The sequence below is a fragment of the Epinephelus fuscoguttatus genome, linkage group LG3 (genome assembly GCF_011397635.1).
Source record: "Epinephelus fuscoguttatus linkage group LG3, E.fuscoguttatus.final_Chr_v1".
NCBI lineage: Eukaryota > Metazoa > Chordata > Actinopteri > Perciformes > Serranidae > Epinephelus > Epinephelus fuscoguttatus.
In genome coordinates this window covers 892,501-910,378 of record NC_064754.1, presented here as the reverse complement: position 1 = coordinate 910,378, position 17,878 = coordinate 892,501, and the positions used below count along the sequence as shown (strand labels likewise).

General features: G+C 53.3%; 1 protein-coding gene across 1 annotated transcript in view; it reads right to left on the bottom strand.

Moving 5' to 3' along the window:
- Positions 1–1,369: 1,369 nt before the first annotated feature.
- Positions 1,370–17,878, bottom strand: part of srd5a2a (steroid-5-alpha-reductase, alpha polypeptide 2a) — a 19,516-nt gene continuing 3,007 nt past the window's right edge. The window contains exons 2-5 of the mRNA XM_049571173.1: positions 14,259–14,422; positions 10,624–10,725; positions 10,395–10,545; positions 1,370–2,720 (exon numbers count right to left, since the gene is read on the bottom strand). Coding sequence (XP_049427130.1) covers positions 2,654–2,720; positions 10,395–10,545; positions 10,624–10,725; positions 14,259–14,422 — 484 coding nt within the window. The 3' untranslated portion in view covers positions 1,370–2,653. The remainder of the gene's footprint in view (positions 2,721–10,394; positions 10,546–10,623; positions 10,726–14,258; positions 14,423–17,878) is intronic.

The following is a 17,878-nucleotide window of genomic DNA, read 5'->3' as shown; positions in this document are numbered from 1 at the left end:
TAGTCAAAGCCAGTTTTTTCCAACTTTGCACCATCACAAAAATCAAACCATTCCTCAGTTTCAAGGACCTAGAAAAAGTCATCCATGCTTTCATTTCCACCTGCTTGGACTACTGCAACTCTCTTTACACTGGAATTAATCATTCATCTGTCTCCCGTTTACAACTAGTACAAAACGCTGCAGCCAGACCTTTGACAGGTACCCCTGTCCTGGCCTCTCTCCACTGGCTGCCAGTGCAGCACCGTATTGATTTTAAACTTCTTTTATTCACATACAAAGCCCTGAATGGAGTGGCTCCTTCCTACATGACAGAACTTTTAACCCCATACTCCACCTCCAGACCCCTCAGGTCGGCTAACCTAGGGCTTTAACTGTTCCACGCACTTATTTTAAACTCAGGGGTGACTGTGCCTTTGTGCTAACAGTTAGCATGCTTTGCTCTGTAAAACATTGTTAACTTTAACATGTCCCGAGCAGCTTAAGGTAACATCTGCTCCTTCTAAAGATGGTTTATGATTTCTGATGTCTTATTAAGAGACACTAACACATAATTCAGTATTAACTGTAGCTCCATGTTAAGTGAATAAATGTGATGTTTCCAGCTAACCCTCCGCTCATCTGCGTAAACCACGCAGTTTACACGTTTTGTTAACCTCTGATTTATTAAAAACTGCAAACATTCATTTAGACAGATTAGTAATTTGATAGGCTTAAGTTATCCTTAAAAGTCTGTTACCTTCATTTATATATATATATATATATATATATATATATATATATATATGTGTGTGTGTATGTATATATACATACATATATATGCCTATAATATATATATATATATATATATATATATATATATATATATATATATCTTTGTATGTATGTAGCATTTTTATGACGTGTTGCTCAAAATATTTATATTGTGTATATATAGTGTGAAATTTTTGGTCTTATGCAAATAATAAAAATACCAACGCCCCCCATGTCTTAAAGTGGCACACATTGAAATTAACAACATTTAAATGTGTTTAACTCAAAATAGTCTTTAAAAGTTGTTTGATTATTTTTTAAAATGATTTTTCACCAGATTTACAGCAATATGTGTCAACTATGTCATATTTATGTTTCTTGTTAAAAAAAAATTAATTGTAAAAACCACCCTAACCCTAAGTGTATTCTCTGAAGGGCATCAGAATCCTGCAGCTCTGGTTCTTTACTTCAGTGACAGAGACAGAAAAGTGCACTTATTATACTACGAACACAAACGGCAGGTGTGGCGATAAACTCCATGCTGTAAAGGCTCACAGCAAGAAAATATGTAGAACAGAAAAATCAAAAATCTCTGCTTAAAAATGACACCGACAATCAATGAAGGAAAATTAGATTTTATTACATATAATAAAATATATTCTGAAAACATTTGTGCAGGGGTGGAGGAAGTACTCAGATCTGTTACTGCAGTGAAAGTACTAATACCACAGAGCAGAAATACTCTTTCACATCCTGCGTATAAAATATTATTAAAGCAGAAGAACAAAAGTATTCAAATATATGCCAGTAAAAGTGCTTATTATGCAGAATAATATTCACTGTATTGGATTATAATTATTGATGCATTCATGTGTTCATCACTTTAAGGGTGAACGGGGTAAAATTCCCTCATAGGGACGTCACGATGATGATGATGAAAGAGTTTTAGTCCGATTAGCTGCAGCTACAGAGTTCTTGTCATCAAGTAATGAGAATATTTCCAGCCGCCAGCGTAAAAACCGTTTCCAACTAGCGTGCTGCTTTATGACGTGCGCTGATTGTATTTCAAGTCAGCAGAGACGTGAAAACAAAAGTAACAAAAAGTTCTTTGATTTTTGGGGTAACTGTTATATTACTGAACTTGCATTAGTAATTAGTTACACTACACTGGAAAAAGTAATATTATTACTGTGACACGTCGCAGCACTGGTAGTTAGTAATCAGCCATCGTGTATTTAAGGCCCAGTGTTTCAGAGTGTCATTGTCGCCTCGGTGTGTTCACGCTGTCCAGCCTTGTCCTCGTGTTTGATTCCCTGCTGTTTGACTTGGATTGATGGACTTTGGCTTTTGTGTGATTTCCCTGAACTGAGTTTTCTATCGTCACACGTTTGACCCCTGACCTCCTCAGTAAAGATTTGGATTTGATAAACTGCCCTTGGTGTTTTGTGTTGTCCTCCAAAACTGAGTCCCAGTTTTGTACTAAATCATTACAACACAGGAAGTGTTCCACGCCCAGCAGTCAGATAGGAGTCAGGCCTGGTTTCAACCACATTTCAGCGCTGACAGTCGATTGCGTGCCCGCTAGGTCTGTTTTGACCTGTCGTGTCTCGACTCACAGCAGGTAAAGGTGGAGCTCATTTTAATGACTTATACATTTAATCTATACCGACACATCATCAATAACTATTGATTCATTCATAATCTGATTCTGTAACTAAAGCTGAACGTGACGCAGCATGAGATGAAAAAAATAGCTCATAATCATGTTGAAGAACAAAACTTGAGTAAATGTACTTTGTTACTCAGTGCATCAATCAGCCCAGCTGCAGAGTGAAACACTGCTGCTGGGCTGATGATGATGATGATGATGATGATGATGATGAGGCGTGACACTCTTCCATTGTCACAGTATGAAAGGAATGAGAGCTTTCCTGGAGCGAGGGTAGTCCTCTAACTTCTGCTGGTAGTCTCTGTGACACAAACACAGACTGTGACAAAAACATCCTCCTAAAATAAGACGAGTGACGTCACACAATATTTCACACACTTTCTTTCTTTACACAACACAACACACAATCATTAAAACAAAGTGACACATATTTTAAATAATGTTTCAGACACCTGACTGAACCTGATAATAACTCCACCACCGTGACACTGACGTGATTCTGATCAGCACATTTCAGAGTGTGTTTTTGTTCAATTATTTTCTGTTTACTGCTGCTGCTGCTACTACTACTGCTGCTACTACTGCTACTGCTGCTACTACTGCTACTACTGCTGCTACTACTGCTACTACTGCTGCTACTACTACTGCTACTACTGCTACTACTGCTGCTACTACTACTGCTACTACTGCTACTACTGCTGCTACTGCTGCTACTACTGCTGCTACTACTACTGCTACCACCGCCGCCACCGCCGCCACCACCGCCGCCACCGCCGCCACCACCGCCGCCACCACCACCGCCACCACCGCCGCCACCACCGCTACCACCGCCGCCACCACCACCGCCACCACCGCCACCACCGCCGCCACCACCGCCACCACCGCCGCCACCACCACCGCCACCACCACCGCCGCCACCACCGCCACCACCGCCGCCACCACCACCGCCACCACCGCCACCACCGCCGCCAAACCACCGCCGCCACCGCCACCACCGCCGCCACCACCACCACCACCACCACCGCCGCCACCACCGCCGCCACCACCACCGCTACCACCGCCACCACCGCCGCCACCACCACCACCACCACCGCCACCACCGCCGCCACCACCGCCGCCACCACCGCCACCACCGCCGCCACCACCGCCGCCACCACCGCCACCGCCACCACCGCCGCCACCACCACCACCACTACCACCACCGCCGCTGCCACCACCGCCGCCACCACCGCCACCACCACCGCCGCCACCACCGCCACCACCACCGCCACCACCGCCGCCGCCACCGCCACCACCACCACCACCACCGCCGCCGCCACCACCGCCGCCACCGCTGCCACCACCACCACCGCCGCTGCCACCACCACCGCCGCCACCGCCACCACCGGCCGCTACCACCGCCGCCGCCACCACCGCCGCCACCACCGCCGCCACCACCACTACCACCGCCGCCACCGCCGCCACCACCACCACCGCCGCCGCCACCGCCACCGCTGCCACCGCCACCACCACCACCACCACCGCCGCCACCGCCGCCACCACCACCACCGCCGCCTGCCACCACCACCGCCGCCATACCACCACCGCCGCCACCGCCGCCACCACCACCACCGCCGCCGCCACCACCACCACCGCCACCGCCACCACCACCACCACCACCGCCGCCACCGCTGCTGCCACCACCACCGCCGCCACCACCACCGCCGCCACCACCGCCGCCACCGCCACCACCGCCGCCACCGCCGCCACCACCGCCGCCACCGCCGCCACCACCGCCGCCACCACCACCGCCGCCACCACCGCCGCCACCGCCACCGCCACCACCACCGCCGCCACCATACCACCGCCGCCACCGCCACCACCGCCGCCACCGCCGCCACCACCGCCGCCACCGCCGCCACCACCACCGCCGCCACCACCACCGCGGCAACGGCAGCGGCGGCGCGCGGCAACAGCAGCAGCAGCTTGCGGCATGCGGCGGCGGCGCTGCGCAACGGCAGCGGCAACGGCGGCGGGCAGCAACGCGGCGGCAGCGCAACAGCAGCGGCGGCAACTGCGGCGGCTGCTGGCGGCAGCGGCTGGCAGCGGCAACGGCAGCGGCGGCGGCTAACGCGCGTAGCGGCGGCAGCTGCTGCAACAGCGGCGCAACAGCGGCGGCAACGGCAGCAGCTGCAGCCGGCGGCGGCAACGGCGGCAACGCAGCGGCCAACAGCTGGGCGGCGCGGCGGCGGCAACGGCAGCAGCAGCAACGGCAGCGGCGCAACAGCGCGCTGCTGCGCGCAGCGGCGGCAACAGCAGCGGCGCGCAGCAGCGGCAACAGCAGCGGCGGCAACGCGCGGCGGCAACGGCGCAGCAACAGCGCTGCGGCAACGCGGCGGCAGCAGCAGCAGGCAACGGCGCTGCTGGCAGGCAGCAGCGGCGGCAGCAGCAGCGGCGGCGGCAGCAACAGCGGCGGCAACAGCAACAGCGGCGGCGTAGCGCGGCAACGGCGGCGGCAGCGGCGGCGGCAACAGCGGCAGCGCAGCGGCGGCGGCAGCGGCGGCAACAGCGGCGGCCAACAGCAGCGCTGGCAGCAACGGCGGCAACAGCGGCGGCGGCGGCAACAGCTGCGCGGCGGCGGCAGCGCGGCGGCGGCAGCTGCTGGCTGGCAGCGGCAGCGGCGGCGGCGGCAGCAACAGCAGCGGCAGCGCAGCAGCGGCTGCTGCGGCAGCCGGCGGCCAGGCGCGGCGGCAACGCTGGCTGCTGGCAACGGCGGCGGCAGCGGCGGCGGCAGGCAGCAACAACCAGCAACAGCGGCGGCGGCGGCAACGCAGCAACGGCAACGCGGCGGCGCAGCGGCGCAACAACGGCGGCAACGCAGCGGCAGCAGCAGCGGCGCTGCGGCAGCAACGCTGGCAGGCAGCTGCTGGCGCAGCGGCAGCAACGCGGCGGCTGCGGCGCTGCTGGCGGCGGCGGCAGGCTGCGCGGCGCAGCAACAGCAGCGGCGGCGGCGGCAGCGGCAGCTGCTGGCGGCAGCAGCGGCGGCGGCTGCAACAGCGGCGGCAACGCGGCGGCGGCGGCAGCAACAGCGCAGCGGCGGCGCAGCAACGCAGCAGCGGCTGCGCGCAACGGCGGCGGCGCAGCAGCACCAGCAGCGCGGCGCTGCGGCGGCAGCAGCAGCAACGGCGCAGCGGCGGCAAGCTGCAGCAACAGCAGCGGCAGCCAGCGGCTGGCTGCGGCGGCAGCAACAGCGGCTGGCGGCGGCAACAGCGGCGCTGCGGCAACAGCGGCGGCAACAGCAGCAGCGCAGCTTAGCTGGCAGCCAGCAGCGGCGGCAACGGCAGGCAACGCGCAACGGCAACCGCGGCAGGCAACAGCGGCGGCAGCAACAGCAGCGGCTGCGGCGGCCGCTGCTGGCGGCTGCTGCTGGCGGCGGCAGCGGCGGCAGCAGCGCTGGCGGCAACAACAGCAACGCAGCTGCTGCGCAACGGCAGCGGCGGCAGCAGCGCGGCGCTGCTGCGGCAACAGCGGCGGCGGCGGCAGCGCGCAGCGGCTGCTGCAACGCGGCGGCTGCTGCGGCGGCGGCAGCAGCAACGCGGCGGCGCAACAGCAGCGGCAGCAGCAGCAGCAGCGGCAGCAGCAGCGGCAGCAGCGCGCGGCGGCGGCGGCAGCGGCAGCAGGCAACGCGGCAGCAGCAGCAGCGGCAACAGGCAGCGCAGCAGCGGCGGCGGCAACGGCGGCAGCGGCTGCTGCAGCGCTGCTGGCAGCGGCGGCGCAGCAACAGCGGCGGCGCGGCAACGGCAGCGCAGCAACGGCGGCAACAGCAGCTGCGGCGCTTGCTGCGGCAGCAACGGCAGGCGCCAGCGTGGCAGCAACAGCGGCAGGCGGCAACAGCAGCGGCTGCTGCAGCAACGCTGGCAACGCTGCTGCAACGCAGCAACAGCAGCGGCGGCGGCTGCGGCGGCGGCAACAGCAACGCAGCGGCTGACGGCGGCAACAGCGGCGCGGCGCTGCTGGCGCGGCGGCGCAGCGGCGGCGGCGCTCGGCGACGCAGCAACGCAACAACGGCGGCGCGCAGCGGCAGCAGCAGCGGCAACGCGCAGGCGGCGCGGCAACAGCGCGGCAGCCCAGCGCCAGCGGCAGCTGCTGCAGCAGCGGCGGCGGCAACTGCTGCAGCGGCGGCGGCGGCAGCGCTGCGGCGGCGGCAGCAGCGGCAACAGCGGCTGCAGCAGCAGCAGCGGCGGCGGCAGCTGGCAGCGCTGGCGGCGGCTGCCATGGCAACAACAGCAACAGCAGCGGCAGCAGCGGCGGCGGCGGCGGCAACGCGGCGGCGCTGCTGTGCGCTGCTGCGGCGGCGCTGCTGCAGCAGCGGCGCAACAGCTGCTGCTGGCGGCTGCTGCGGCGGCCAGCGCTGCTGCTGCTGCGGCAGCAACAGCAGCGGCGGCGCAACTGCTGCTGCTGCGGCGGCAGCAGCTGCTGCGGCGGCGGCGGCAGCTGGCTGCAGCGGCGGCGCAGCAGCCGGCAGCTGCAACAGCGGCGGCAGCAGCTGCTGCTGCAGCGGCGAAGCAACGGCGGCGGCCGGCAGCTGCTGCTGCTGCTGCGGCGGCGGCAGCCAGCTGCGGCGCGCAACGCTGCAGCTGCTAACAACGCTGCTGCTGCTGCTGCTGGCGGCGCTGCTGCGGCGGCAGCTGCTGCAGCGGCGGCGGCAACAGCTGCTGCCGGCTGGCAAGCTGCTGCTGCAGCAGCAGCAGCGGCGGCAGCAACGCTGCTGCTGCTGGCAGCGCTGCTGCTGCTGCTGCTGCAACAGCTGCTGCTGCTGCTGCGGCAACGCTGCTGGCAGCAACGCGCTGCTGCTGCTGCTGCAGCAACGCTGCTGCTGCTGCTGCTGCGGCAGCGCTGCTGCTACTACTACTGCTGCTGCTGCTGCTGCTGCTACTGTTACGACTACTGCTACTGCTGCTACTGCTGCTGCTACTACTCCTGCTGCTGCTGCTACTACTACTGCTGCTACTGCTGCTGCTACTACTCCTGCTGCTGCTGCTACTACTACTGCTACTACTACTACTGCTGCTACTGCTGCTACTACTACATTTTTATCTCCGGTCCCATTCCCACACTTGGTCGTGGGGACGCTCGCTTCTCCAGGCTGCTCCTGATGAATGCCTGGCTCAGGCCTGCCTGCTACGCTCGAGGCTTCAACTTCGTGGACAATTTTAATCTTTTCTGGAACCGTCCCTCTTTCTTCAAACACGATGGCGTTCACCCTACCTCCCTGGGAAGCCGCACGCTGGCAGCCAATATTCAGCATGCCGTACATCACGCGCCACATGCATGACTATTCACATCACACGCCCCCTCCACTGACACACTTCCTCACGCTGTTCCAACTGCAGCACAGAGCACAGCCTTGCTCACCAGCGCCCCCGTCCGACCATATCAAACATTAACCCTCCCACCTGAGACATTCCCCATACAGTCCATCATAAAGCACAGACCACCCCGCCTTTACCGCACTAAGACTGTGAATAACAAAAACTTATCCCCCATCTTCTGTACTACTCAAACCCTACAACACCTGAAACTGGCTCTACTCAACATCCGCTCACTGACCAACAAAAGTGCCATCCTACATGAATTCATCACTGATAATAAACTGGACTTCCTCTGCCTCACTGAAACCTGGCACAAAGCCCTGGATTACTTCTCCCTAAACCAGACCACACCCACTGACTACACCTACACCGACAGATGGCGCTGCTACCATCTACAAGAAACGCTTTAAAATATCCACAATCTCCATACCTTCTGCTCAGTCCTTCGAACAAGTCACCCTCAAACTGTCTGGTCCCACTTCCCTGGTCATCGCCATCATCTACCGCCCTCCCGAACCAAACAACTCCTTCCTCTCAGACCTCGCCGAATTCCTCACCCAGCTATCCGCCGTATCCCCCTCAATTCTCCTGCTTGGGGACTTCAATATCCACATCGATGATCCAAACTGCAAAAGTACAATAGACCTCCTGGAACTGCTCCACTGCCTTCACTTCACCCAGCATGTCAACTTCCCCGCCCACTGTCGCGGCCACATTCATCACCCCGCTGACCCCAAACCCCTCTGACCTGGTCACCCTCTACAACAACACACTGTCCCTCTGCCTCGACAAACTGGCTCCCTTAAAAACCAAAACTGTCTCATTTACTCACTCATCTCCCTGGTACACTCCTGAACTCCATCACATGAAAACCCGTAAGCGCCAGTTTGAAAGACTTTACAAGAAAACCAGTCTCACAGTCCATGTCCACGCCTATACAGACCACCTTTCAAACTACAAACACTGCCGCCCGGTCCAACTACTACTCAAAACTCATTCACTCTGGCTCCAATAACCCAAAGACTCTCTTTTCCACTGTCAATAAACTCCTCAAACCCTGCGACAACACCCTCTCCTCCATCACAACTGACAAATGCAACTCCTTCCTGGCATTTTTTCAATCAAAGATCGAAACCATCTACACTCAACTCAGCAACCCCCCCCCCACATCTCAGTCTCTCCGGCGCTCACCACCTCCACCACCACTCAACCACTGTCACACTTCACCCCTGTCTCCCCCCTGGAACTCCTCCCCATCATCTCCAAGATGAAGAGCTCCACCCTCAGGGCTCGGTGCTTGGTTCTCTCCTCTTCGTCATCTACCTACTCCCCCTTGGTTCCATCATCCGTCGTCATGGTCTCCATTTCCGCTGCTACGCTGACGACATCCAAATCTACATCTCCACAAAATCCATCACCCCGGCCACCCGCTCTACCCTCACCAACTGTCTGACTGAACTCCAATCATGGCTGCAAGCCAACTTCCTCAAACTCAACTGTGACAAATCTGAATCCTTCTGAAATCCTTCTCTACATCAACACAAAACTTCACCCTTAGCATCGACAACACCACCCTCTCTCCCTCCCCATTCATCCGCAACCTTGGTATCATCTTCGACAATAACCTCTTATTTGAACATCACATCAGCCGCCTCGCCCAAACTGCCTTCTTTCACCTTAGAAATGTTGCCCGTCTCCGTCCATTACTCTCCTTCTCTGCCGCTGAAACTCTCATCCATGCTTTCATCACCTCAAGACTGGACTACTGCAACAGCATCCTCTACAGCTCATCATCCAAAGTCCTCAACAAACTTCAGTGCATCCAAAACTCTGCTGCCCGCCTCCTCACCCACACCAGCTCCCGTGAACATATAACCCCTGTCCTGCAAAACCTACACTGGCTCCCTGTCCCATACAGAATCAATTTCAAGATCCTCCTGCTCACCCACAAAGCCCTCCACAGCCAGGCCCCCTCCTACCTCACGGACATGCTCCACCACCACACTCCCTCCCGCAACCTTCGATCATCCGACAAAAACCTCCTCTCACCTCCACACAGGACCAAGCACCAAACCTGGGGTGGCAAAGTCTTCTCCATAGCCGCCAACTCCCTCTGGAACACCCTCCCTATACACATCCGTGACTGTCCAAATCCATCCACCTTCAAATCACTCCTCAAAACCCACCTTTTCAAATCCGCTTTTAACCTTTAACATTAGCTTTTCGTTCTCGGTTCCTCATGTGCCCTCCTTTTCTTTGTTTTGCACTATGCTTTTGCTCTTTGTTGTTTTATGTTGTCCGTGTCTTCTGTTGATCTCTTTGCACTTACATGTATGTACTTCTTTTCTTTGGTTTTAAATGTAAAGCGTCTTTGAGAGCTGTAAAAGCGCTGTATAAATAAAATGTATTATTATTATTTATTATTACTACTGCTGCTACTACTGCTGCTCAGCCACGTCTGACCATTAAAGCTGATATAAATATACAATACAAAAAATAAATAAATATCAGATATCGTTTAAATTCAGTGTCACTGTCAGTGAAGCTTCAGTCAGAACTTCATTGATAAACCACAGTATACAGCTTCCTGTGGTGCTGTAAATAAACCCCAGGACACAAGGTACCTGTGATGGTGGTAGGCTCTGGGCCCGATGGAGCACACAGTGAAGAAGGCGAAGGCGAAGGTGGGTAAAGACCAGGTGGCCACAGCATACCCACACCACTCCACGATCTCCCCGAAGAAGTTTGCGCCGGACACAAACTCAAACATTCCCCCTGAGAGAGAGGTTAAGGTGTTAACAGGAAGCTGCTAAAGCTCATGAACCCAAAGAGCTCGGTGTGGATGTGTGGTACCGTGCGGGATCCTGTAGACGGTCTCCCCGGGTCGTCTCAGGCCGCGCAGGATGTGGTCGCTGTGGATGTTGATGATCATACCGACCACAAACAACAGGAGACCTTCATCATAAACAAACAGGAAGAACGATTCTGTCGGTAGATCTGACAGGAAGTGATGATTCACAACAACATGACATCATTCAGAACAGAACAACCATTGGGTTAAATGTTTTCTTATTGTTGTTATGAGATGTTTGTTCTGACAAGTTGGGGGGACGTCACTCTGCAGGTCTGACACGTTCACACATGTGGTGCCACAGAGAGACTCTGTAAACACCGACTGTCCAACCAGTCTGTGGTCAGGACGTTCATCCAGGACATGAGAGATGGAGACAAACAAAAACATGACGTCTGTGAAGTTCAACCAGCAGCTCTGAAGTCACCGTCCACGTGCACGTGAGGCTTGAACATGAACTGTAAACCCTAATGACACTTATTCATGTCAGGTCATTCTGCTGGAAAACATGGGACACTAACCAGAGACAGATTCATGGACATATGTTTGTTTTTGTTCTGGGACTGAAAGGGTTAACATGTCACTGACATGTGACGGCAACTGTTGAATTCCTCCGCAGCAGAAAGCCGAGGGCCGCACCGTTCAGCTCAGAGCTGAAGATGTCCTCACACTGCTGTGGACAAGAGGGACGAGAGGGACAAGAGAGACAAGAGGACGAGAGGACAAGAGGGATGGAGGACGAGAGGGACGAGAGGACGTGAGGGACGGCGGACGAGAGGACGAGAGGGACGAGAGGACGTGAGGGACGGAGGACGAGAGGATGAAAGGACAAGAGGGACGAGAGGACGTGAGGGACGGAGGACAAGAAGGACGAGAGGGACGGAGGACAAGAGGGACGAGAGGACGAGAGGGACGTGAGAGACGAGAGGGACAGAGGACGAGAGGATGAGAGGGACGGAGGACAAGAGGGACGGAGGACGAGAGGGACGAGAGGGACGTGAGAGACAAGAGGAAGAGGGGAATGAGAGGGACAAGAGAGACAAGAGGGACGGAGGACGAGAGGACGAAAGGACGAGAGGGACGAGAGGACGTGAGGGACGGCGGACGAGAGGATGAAAGGACAAGAGGGACAGAGGACGAGAGGACGAGAGGGACGGAGGACAAGAAGGACGAGAGGGACAGAGGACAAGAGGGACGAGAGGGACGTGAGAGACGAGAGGGACAGAGGACGAGAGGATGAGAGGGACGGAGGACAAGAGGGATGGAGGACGAGAGGGACGAGAGGGACGTGAGAGACAAGAGGAAGAGGGGAATGAGAGGGACAAGAGAGACAAGAGGGACGGAGGACGAGAGGACGAGAGGGACGAGCGAGACGGAGGACGAGAGGGACGGAGAATGAAAGGGACAAGAGAGACGAGAGGGACAAGATTGACGTACTCCGAGGGAAGCCGCGGCTGGTCAGTCCTTCGGTGATTCTCTCGTAAGTCGGCCCGTCCTTCACCGTCCCCGTCATCTGACGGTTAATGGCCTCTTCGTTTGCGAGGACAAGGAGGGCGCGCAATTCCTTGTCTCCCCAGTTGCTCATCTTTACAGTGTCTGTCAGGTTTGTGTTTCCCTCTTGCTACTAGCTGCTCGCTGATTCCTGCTGAGCTGTCGTAGCGTGCCGTCATCAACAGCTCCTCAACAAATAACCACTGCCGATAATAATGTTACACGCTGCCTATCTGTAATCTCACTCTTATCTACGTTTATGAACTGATAGCTAACGGCAACGTGAAAGTGATTCGCTGCTGTTTAACTTTGTGTCACTGGTGAACTTTGATCAGAAAACCGCTTTAAAAAGTTTGATGACTTTGTCACAAAATAAGGTTTAAATCAACGTTTTCACTCGCAGGCTGTCACAACGCCAACTTAGTTTACAGCAGTGTGCCGCCAAGCGGTCCCATCAATACAGCAACACGATTGGCTGATACCTCTGTCTGTACCGCTTTACTTAAAGCACCCAATAGGCTTTTAGGGGGAAAGGAGCGATGGAGGTGGGGTCTGAGGCTGGAGGTCTGTAGCCAGACCTTTCTCTGGTCATCTCCCAGTCTACAGTCAGACTGTCTGCTGGACATGAAGCTGAAGCTGTGTTAACCTTTAAAGACTGCAGCTCCCAGGGTACATTTCACCAACAAACATCCAATCACAGGGCTTCAAATTCTGCCGTCTCATCTTAAACTTCAGCCACTTGAGTGGCAGCGACTGCTGAGGCTCATTAGGGTTCATTTTGTCAGCAATGTCTTTGTTTCATCAAATCTGTTTGTTGGTTTTTATCCTGATTATTTGTTTTAATTAACTGAGTCAAAGAAAATATTTTACTTTGAGACATTGGTCTTTTTAATCTTCAGATCATATTAAACATTTCAGTTAATGTATTCGAGTCAAACTGGTAACTGTCGATTTAGTCAAACTTTATTTGACTAAAGATTTGACCTTCTCATCATCTCAACCAATCAATTTTATTTATAAAGCCCAATATCACAAATCACAATTTGCCTCACAGGGCTTTACAGCATACGACATCCCTCTGTCCTTATGACCCTCACAGCGGATCAGGAAAAACTCCCCAAAAAACCCTTTAACGGGGAAACAACGGTAGAAACCTCAGGAAGAGCAACTGAGGAGGGATCCCTCTTCCAGGACGGACAGACGTGCAATAGATGTCGTACAGAACAGATCAGCATGATAAATTAACAGTAATCCACATGACACAATGAGACAGAGAGAGAGAGAGAGAGACAGAGAGAGAGAGACAGAGAGAGAGAGAGAGAGAGAGATGATGATGGAAAACAGGCTGGTCAGGTGGTCTGATGATCAGTAACATCACCTCGTCTCTTTCTCCCAAACTGTTGCTGTCATTGTTAACGTTAATGAAGTTACTGACTGCACTCACTGTGTCCTGCTGGTGAAGAGCTGACGAGGCGCGAGCAGCACAACCAACACGACTGCTGCACTGATTCAAAAAACACTGTAATATTTTGTCTCCTCTTTTTAGCAAAGCTTCTGTTTCAAACGACATTTTGGTCTCATCTCCTTTCAAAAAAGGGCTCTGGCAGTGCTCCTCCTGTTCCTCCTCACACAAAGGAGCAGATAGCGGTCCTGCTGCTGGGTTGATGCCCTTCTACGGCCCTGTGCAGCTCTCCTGGTGTAACGGCCGGTCTCCTGGTGTCTGGTATCAACCTGACTGGGCTGCAGGTGCCGCCTCATGCTACCAGTAGTGACAAGGACTCTAGCAGAAGACCAAACTAGAGAAGGATCAGTCAGGAAGGACAAGGAGAGAGCAACTGTCTGTGGACACCACATGTAAAACCTTTTCCTGTTGTCTCTTTGATTTGACCCAAAGCAGCTGAAACTGATTCACAATCACTTGATTTATATCCCTGAAGTTTAACTGCCTTCCTGTTATACTGTGACCATGAAGTGTTCCCTTTTTAAGCAGTGTATATCAGACAGTAATGCTTCCTGTTGTGCAGTGTCCTCATCATCGTCTCATCAACCTGAACAATGACGGGTTTTGCAGTATTTTAGAGCTAAGAGACAAAACATAAATAACTCAGACTGGTGATCAGGTCATAAACCTGGTATTGTGACTCACCTGCAGCCAGACGAGCCTCGGTCAGCCAGCTGTCTTCAAACTGGACGCAGTGCAGCAGGTGGTGTCCCTGCAGGAAGCCATTGAGGGAGCAGAAGATGGTGGCAAAGATGACGATGTTCAGCGGGATGGGGCGTCCTCTGGTCAGGAGGGCATAGATAAAGCTCCTGCAGAAAAGTCACACATAGTCATATTTGTTTTTACAATTCTCATGTTTTTGTTGTGCTTTTGTACACCCCAAACACCCCGAGCACCCCGAACACCCCGAACACCCCAAACACCCCGAGCACCCCGAGCACCCCGAACACCCCGAACACCCTGAACACCCCGAACACCCCGAACACCCCGAACAAAGGGTTGGGGCAGATCTTAGGTGTTCTGGAGGTGTATTCCAGTACCTTGCGGTGCAAAGAAACTGAAAGCTGCTCCTGCGTGTTTGATTCTGACTCTGGGGACGGTGAACCAGCCTGTCCCAGATCATTTAAGATCTTTAGAGAGCAGCATGTCAGACATCAGGCGTGTTTTATTCATACAAAGCCTCTGCAAAGATCTGAGAACTGGGGTTATGTTGTAGTGCCGATGACCTGACATGACTCTGACCAAATCTGGGTATGTGATCTTGGTTCCTGGTTACACTCGGTCAGCAGCATTCTCAATACGCTGCATCTGTCTGATTTGTTTGACATTTGAGAACACACTGTTACCCTGTTTCCCTCTGCGTAACTCTGTTGATGTGGATTTTGAAATGTAGGGAAGAGTCCATCTCAAAAACAACAGGGCTGCTGACAACAGACAGAAAACAAAGTATGGTGGCAGGTGCAGAATCAATCAATCAATCAATCAATTTTATTTATAAAGCCCAATATCACAAATCACAATTTGCCTCACAGGGCTTTACAGCATACGACATCCCTCTGTCCTTATGACCCTCACAGCTGATCAGGAAAAACTCCCCAAAAAACCTTTAACGGGGGAAAAAACGGTAGAAATCTATCAACTCCTTAAACAAGTTCCAATCGAGGCAAGATTTCACATTTTAAAAGGACATCAACATAAGCAGCGATGAAGCAACAATCTTTCCCTGAAAGACAACGTGCTGACGTGCTGACGTATTGCGGTAAGCGAGTTGTGTCATTTCCAGTGTTTCTGTGACAGCGTCTCTGTGCTGCTCAGGTGAATTCTACTAGCCTGCTTTCTGTGTTCTCACTTCAGTTGCTTTAACGTCTACTCCAAGTCTTAACCCACACTGGTTCTGTTTAAGCACTTATAGCTCTCCTTCTTTTACGACTTCCCTGCTAATCTCTTAGCTGTTGGTTGCACGTTACTAGCCTTGTTAGCTACATTAGCTTAGCCATGGCTTCTCCCTCTGCTCTCTCTTGCTCGGTGTGTCAAATGTTCAGTTATGCCTCTGCCTCCTTTAGCGACAGTGGTAATTGTAACAAGTGTAGCTTATTTGCTGCGTTGGAGGCGAGGCTTAGTGAATTAGAAGCGCAGCTCCGCACCATGGAAAACCATTCAGTAGCTGCGGTAGTTAGCCAGTCCCCTGTAGCCGGTGCGGAGCCACATAGCATAGCCTCTGCTAGCGGTCCTCTGGTAATGCCCGTGCAGCCAGGAGGCTGGGTAACTGTCCGGGAAAAGCGTAGCTCCAAGCCGAAGCCCACGGCTCACCACCAGCCTGTTCACGTTTCCAACCACTTTTCCCCACTCAGCGACACACCCGCTGAGGATAAAACTCTGGTTATTGGCAGCTCTATTCTGAGGAACGTGAAGTTAGCAACACCAGCGGCCATAGTCAAATGTATTCCTGGGGCCAGAGCGGGCGACACTGAATCAAATTTAAAGCTGCTGGCTAAAGCTAAACGTAGATTCGGTAAGACTGTTATTCACGTTGGCGGCAATGACACCCGGTTATGCCAATCGGAGGTCACTAAAATTAATATTGCCTCGGTGTGTGAATACGCAAAAACGATGTCGGACTCCGTAGTTTTCTCTGGACCCCTCCCAAATCTGACCACTGATGACATGTTTAGCCGCATGTCATCATTTAACCGCTGGCTGTCCAGGTGGTGTCCAGCAAACAATGTGGGTTTTGTTAATAATTGGCAAACTTTCTGGGGAAAACCTGGTCTTATTAGGAGAGATGGCATTCATCCCACTTTGGATGGAGCTGCTCTCATTTCTAGGAACTAGGGCTGACCCAAAATATTCGAAGCTTCGTTCAATGGCACGGGATTCGATTGTGACAAAAAAAATTCGAAGCTTAACTCACATTAGCTAACGTTAGCTTCCATAGCAAAACAAACAAGTGTGGTCCTCCTTTGTAAGATTGGCTTCCTGTGACATCATCCATCCACTGAGTGAGAGCATACGGGTCGGCCAGTCTGGTCCCGTTGGTCAGTGTTTACTTATTCCAGTAACACTGGCGGTCCCGGAGAGTGAGTGACCTGACATGGTGCGTTGGTAAATTCAGTCTGACGCTCTACACTAAAATGAGAGCCCTGTTGGTGGAAGAAACGCAGCGTTATATTTCTACATGAATGAACCAACGGTTAAGTTAATCACACATTCACTCCGCTCGGCGCTCTGCTGCTCCGTCTCCACAGACAGAGTGTCCAGAGTGCGCTCTGCCACTCTGAGAGTGCGCTGCTCTGGATAACCCAACGCTACATTCAGACAGCGCTCCCAATTTATCAACGCTCCAGTTTGTGTCAGAGTGCGCTCCCACACTCACAGTGAGTGTTTCTGAACGCACCACTCACATCATCTTCCTCCATCGTCTAAAACAAGACAACACAACTTGTTAGGTAGCGCTAGCTAATTGTTTTGCCTCCAGCTAAGCCCCGCCCACCAACAAACGTCACACTGTTTACTGTTACCCCAACAGAGGGGGGACCAAACATAGGGACGGTTCATCCACAACTTTTCACAGTAGAAACAAAAACAATGCTCGGTGGAAACTTTAGATCTTCGTCTTCTACTAACACATTAACATCTGTCTCTTTCTTTAGCCTTTTAATGATCGTTATGACGACATGCCTGACCACACTGCTGAACACATGTATACTCTGAGTTTCAGTTTGTTGTCTGCTATGCTCCGTCTGTGTCATGATGTTGACATGACACCGTACATTATTATTTACATTCTCCTGTTTATGACTGTTTCTTTGTGAAGCTCTCTGATCAACACTTGTTGTTTTTCGGTGTCCTCTACCGACCTGCCCTGACTTGTCATGGGCGGAGCTTGGCTCTGATGGCGGCAGATCAGTGGCTGGAGAGCAACAACACGAGACAGTCATGTAAGTCTGAGACTGAAGGTCTCATGGATGTGTAAAGAAAATATATGTCACTGCTTCCTGTTTGAAATTAAAAGCCCTCTACCCCATATGGCCCAGCCACAAACCGAATTTGACCTCGTCTTGTTTTTAATTTAACCCCAAAAGATGATGTCGTTAGCTAATGATATGCCGCTGTTGGCTTTGGAAAGACACCATGTGACTGGCCTTCATCCAGTTTGTCATCATGTTTGTTTAAGCTGATAAACACACTGCTGAGGAAATCAATCTGAACATCTAACTCAGAAAATCAGTTTCTTAAAATGTCCAAATCCTTAAAGTAAGTAAGTA